Here is a 5,579-nt window from a genome sequence, read left to right as displayed (position 1 = left end):
GAAACATAAGGAGAAAGAGGACAGAAAACACAAAACCAATCCAAAAAGTACAAGTATAATGCCATTTTATTTTTATTTTTACAATATTTTTATTTTTTAATATTTTTTCTTTTATGTGTATGAGTGTATTGCCTACATGCATCTAAGTACACTCATGTCATGCAATGCCCATGGAGGTCAGAAGAGAGCATCAGATCCCCTGGAACTGGAGTTATAGATGGTTGTTAGCTGCCATATGGGTGCTGGGAACCAAGCCTGGGTCCTGGGTCCTCTATAAGAGCAGCCAGTGCTCTTAACTGCTGAGCCATCTCTACAGCCCCAAATTTAATGAAATTCTAACAACCTTCTAATACATCTAAAATAGGAACACTATCTTTCCTTGACATGAAGGAGAAGAAAATAAATAATCATAGTATAGGCTTAATTATTTTTTTCTCTCATACTATGCTCAAGATAATGAAAATTCAGATAAGGACTTTTTAAGTCCACTAAATATTTTAAAAGACATACTTAAAATATCTTAAAGTAATTTAGTTAATATGAATTAGAAAAGAGGTTTAATTACTTACATTCCATATGCTGAGCTTATAGCAAGACTGGTAATCTGTTGAGGAGGCTCACCATCTACCCATACTAACTGAATAACAAGATCTGCTTGATATCCTGGAGGCATTCGAACTGGTCGTGTTTTAACACTAGAAGAGAGAAAAAAATTCTATCATGTACAGTTTAGGCATGCTCATGCATCTGAGAATTTACATATAATCATGCTTTTAAAATATATATGAGGCAGTGGGGGAAAGTATGCAGGTGGACAGTGTTTGTCACTCTCTTAAAATATACCAAGCTAGCCAGGTGTGGTGGCGCACGCCTTTAATCCCAGCACTTAGGAGGCAGAGGCAGGCCGATCTCTGTGAGTTCAAGGCCAGCCTGGTCTACATAGTGAGTTCCAGGACAGCTGGGGCTACAGGAAGACCCTGTCTCAAAAAGACCAATATATATATATACCAAGCTACTAATAATTGCTCAGTTTCACAACTTTAAATGGTTAAACATTTTATTTTTGTATTTTCAGGATAGTACTTTTAATTTTATGATAGGTTATATACAAATATAATTATAAAGCATAACAATAAAAAGAGTGATCATTAAACTACCACTCACCTAAGGGGCTCAACATATCCAACATCAGAATTCTCTTCCTCTCAACCTACTCTACCTGTAGTTTTTTCTGTTCTAACTGACAGATCTTCTTTACTTCTAGTCACTCAAAAAAACTTCAGTCATCCTTCATTAATACCCTTTTATATTTCATATCAGTTAGTCATCAAACACTATAACTTTACCTTGAAAATATATCTAGAATCTAAGTAATCTTTACTTCTCACCTGATAACAACTTAGTTACAGCTGCCAAATAAAAATAAAGGCTGCTCACTTAAAAATCAAGTAAACAATAAGTAGCTTTTTAAAAGTATGTCCATTGCAATATTAGTGATTATGTAACAAAAATTATTTATCTTCAATTTGAAATTAAATGGGTATCTGATGCTTTATTTGCAAAAATATGTCAGCCCTTTAATCTCAAATTAGTTTATTTCAATAGCCTCAGAACCCTATAATGATTCTCCACTTCCCATTTGGAATAAATGACAAGGCTTATAATGGCCTACAATTGGGTTTCTGTAATCTATATGATTTCATCCCCTCCTACCAGGATCCTCCCCTTAGCTCTAGTTGTATTGGCCTAATTACTTTTCTTAAATATGCCAAGCACTTCAAGGCCTTTGCTCTAGTTATTCTTTTTGTCTAGAATATTCTTCCCATCAGATATTCTTTAGTCAACTCTCTTACTTTCTTGAGATTTTTCTTTAAATCTCATCCTCTTAATGAGACCTATGATGAACATTCATTAGGCATACAAAAAAATCATAAATGGAAAAAAAATCAAATGACTGCACTGCACAAACATGTATATATTAATAAGAATTGTCATATTTCTAAAACAGAATTAGCTAGTTGAAACGCTTATTTAAAAGCTAAATGTTTATAGAAGAATCTAACTTCAGCAAACAAAGTTACTTAAGGACCAGATGCTCACATAAAATTTAGCAAATCATGAATTATATACAACTGAAGAACCATTCATAATATATTTCATCAAATATTATTACTTATATCACTCTCTTGTGTTTGATTTCCTAGGCACAAACCACATAAGATTATGCTGATTTTTTTCCTTTGGTTCTTAATAATCATGAAGATTGCCTTTAGTATTCTCAAGTCAATCCTATTACACTTCAACAATTGTTAATGCTAACTTCATCTCCACTACCAGATCATTGTTTAGTTTGCTGTTTTTTCTCCATCATTCCTATATTAAATTATTTTATATTTTATAAATAAGATGTAAGAGATTTATAGTTTAATGATAGGTCTTACTGGTTAACAAACAAGCAGATCTACAGTGATTTCTTAAATTTCAATCTTTTTCTGATTTTCATTTTATTTCAATTGAGTGAAGTAAAATGATATGAACGGAAATTAATATATATATATCAATCTGGGCTGGTGAGGTAGCCCAGCAGGTAAAAATGTTTGTGGCCAAGCCCGAAGGCATGATTTGATTCCTGAGAACTGACTCCTGAAGGTTGTTCTCTGACTTACACATGCACACTGTGGGGCATTCATGCATACACAGACAAATAAATGCATATTAAATATACATATAAACTTGCAACATGATAGTTTTTCAATAGATAGTTTTCAATATGATTATTTTCCTGTTTGTAGATTTGTTCCCCCTATTAATTCATGCTTATATTTCCTTTCTAAAAAATCATCAAAAATGTTTAGGGAGGAAATATATGGATTACTGCTAATTGTATAGCTTCTGTTACTGAAATCTTATATCTAAATTTTCCATACATGTTTGCATAAGAAATAAAGAAACAATCTGTCTAAGGTTTTATAAGTAACCAAATCAATTATTTTCATATGGGGCTTAGAAAAAATCCTTTCTTAGGCTTAATTCTCCAATCAGTTAACACTAGAAACATTTGACAATGTAAAATATTAATTTAAAAACTATCGTGAAAAGTGAAAAAGATAAATTTTACTGTGAGCTTTACTAACATTATGTTTTATTTGAGTACAATGTCGAACTTTGTTTAGCTATATTGAATAAACAGCTGTTAACAAACAATAATTGGAATAAAAGAAATACCATGTCATATACATGAGATAGATCTCTTTTTTCTATTGTAGTATTCTTATACTAGATTGTAAGCTAAGTTTTATTTTTGATTTCTAGAGTAGTTAAACATTAGACATACTGTTTCAGTTGGAAAGCACCGACCAACTGTTCAAGTTTTTGCCTTGCTAAACTTTCCTTTTATCAAAGCCCTAGTTTCTTAAGAATCTTTTTATGAAAGAAAAATATGTCAATGAAATATGAAAAACACTGTAACTTTGTAAATGGATATTTAAAGGAAAAAGGGTGCCCTTGTAAATCACCTAACAATTTTTATTTAGTTTTAATTTTATGTGTATGAGTGTTTTGTCTGCATGTGTATACCACATGCATGCAATACCTGTGTAGGCCAAAAGAGGGCATCAAATACCTGGACTTGGAGTTATGGAAGGGTGTCATGTGAATTCTGGAAAACTGAACATGGATCCTCTGCAAGAGCAAGTGCTTTTAACCATTAAGCCATCTCTCCAGCCCCAGTACTTTTATTATTATTTTATTTGTTACAGTGTGCAAGAATTATATGACTAACATGTAAAACTGCTCTGGTATTTGGTAGCAACTCTTACTTGAGGCATGGGATGCTGTCCTTTGTTATTCCTTCACTAGACACAGTATTAGTGCTTCCGGAAAGACTCCTTGAAGAAGGAAGCTGAGATGAGAGATCTGGAAACGGAGGACTTGTTTCTGGCTCAGGGGTAATAATATCTTCAACATCACACTGAAGTCGCACTTCTAATGACTTAAAAAATCAAGTTTTAATTTAATTAATCTACTATGATAATAATAATCACAATATATCGGATACGTTTTTAGTAATTATTCATAACTTTTAGTTCAGTAAATTCAATTTAAACTTATATTAAATTTGAGAAGTATCTCAAGCTGAATTAAGTACTGAATTAAATGGAATATTCAATGACAATTACAAAAACATAACGTTTTAATTTCCCAGAACTATTTTTTAAAAGCCTATAAGTGAAGATAAATTCTTACATAATGAATATTGGCTAAGATAAATTATAAGTTCATTACACGTGAAAAGAAAAGGGAAAATTGACCATAGTTATTCTAACAAAAGAAATTGAATGTGTGTATATATTCATACATCTAAAAACAAGTCATTTAGTTCAAAAGGACTCATTTCATTTTGACTTTGTGCTGATTTGGTAAATTTTTTCCAAAAGATATTACATATTGGCCAGGTGTGGTGTTGCATACCTATAATCAGTTATAATACTCCAGAGACTGAAGCAGGATTGTTAGCTGAGGCCAACCTGGGTTACATAACAAGACTCAGTCTCAAAAACTTAAAATAACAAATGAAAAAACCAAACAACTCAAAAGTTTTGTTGATTGTTTTGTAACCTTAGGTTTAATTCTTATTTAAGTTTATTAACTTGATAAGAATTACTTAAAAATAATAACACTTATTGTGATAATTTATATAAGAATAAAAATGATTCTAAAGTCTTTTTTTTAAACTAAAATTGCTTTAAAATGTTAGCTTATGATGGCATTAAATGCTTTAAAACTGACTTTTAAAAGAAATATTTGCTTTACAACGCAAAGAGAACATTTTTATATTGAAAATAGATTATAACAATAGCCATATGGTATGAACACAGTAATATTAACCAAAATGATTGTAATAATTATCTCTACTAAAAGTCTTCTGGTAGTGACAATATAGCTATCAATTAAGTACTTACTAAGACCTTGTGCTAATGTAATATTTCTATAAAATTATTAGAAACCTGGGAAATTAGTATTATTATTTCTATTTTCTACTTCCTATTTTATTTACACAGGAAATTATATGGATAATGAGATTCAAATGTACCTAGACTCTATTACTGCCTCTTAATTGCTCAGAGTTATAAAGACATTCAATGGCAAAGCCACAGATAAAATCTAGGTATATCTGACTTCAAAGTCTATATTTTCAATATACTATAAGAGTGACATTAATTTTAGGTGAAGCAAAAACACACATAAGCCTATGTGAAATAATTTTCATCTTCTAGTAAAAAAAGGTTAGTATATATAGGAGTGAAGAGGGAAATTATAGGTATTTTAATTTAGATTTAGTAGCATCATTATTTTGTATAATCAGAATTTCGTACAATCAGTTTAAAATTATTATATGGAAACATGGTGCCATAATTATTTTTTCAGTATATAAATGTTGCTACATAGAAAACCATTAAAAGTAACTTCATTATAGTTGAGAAATAGTCACGTATGACAAATTTTAGCAAGAAAATATAAATCAGTTAAAATTTTAAAAAAAGGACAAAGCTTGCACTAATTTGACACTGCTACATAAA

The 5,579-nt window shown here is 30.6% G+C and overlaps 1 protein-coding gene across 1 annotated transcript in view; it reads right to left on the bottom strand.

The window, feature by feature from the left end:
* Positions 1–5,579, bottom strand: part of Stxbp5l (syntaxin binding protein 5 like) — a 395,225-nt gene that overhangs the window by 122,834 nt on the left and 266,812 nt on the right. The window contains exons 17-18 of the mRNA XM_008842914.1: positions 3,819–3,991; positions 570–695 (exon numbers count right to left, since the gene is read on the bottom strand). Of these exons, the coding sequence (XP_008841136.1) occupies positions 570–695; positions 3,819–3,991 (299 nt within the window). The remainder of the gene's footprint in view (positions 1–569; positions 696–3,818; positions 3,992–5,579) is intronic.

The sequence above is a fragment of the Nannospalax galili genome, unplaced genomic scaffold (assembly GCF_000622305.1).
Source record: "Nannospalax galili isolate Female #2095 unplaced genomic scaffold, S.galili_v1.0 scaffold18, whole genome shotgun sequence".
Classification (NCBI taxonomy): Eukaryota; Metazoa; Chordata; class Mammalia; order Rodentia; family Spalacidae; genus Nannospalax; species Nannospalax galili.
The sequence above is the reverse complement of the archived record's forward strand: the minus strand, read 5'-3'. Positions and strand labels throughout refer to the sequence as shown.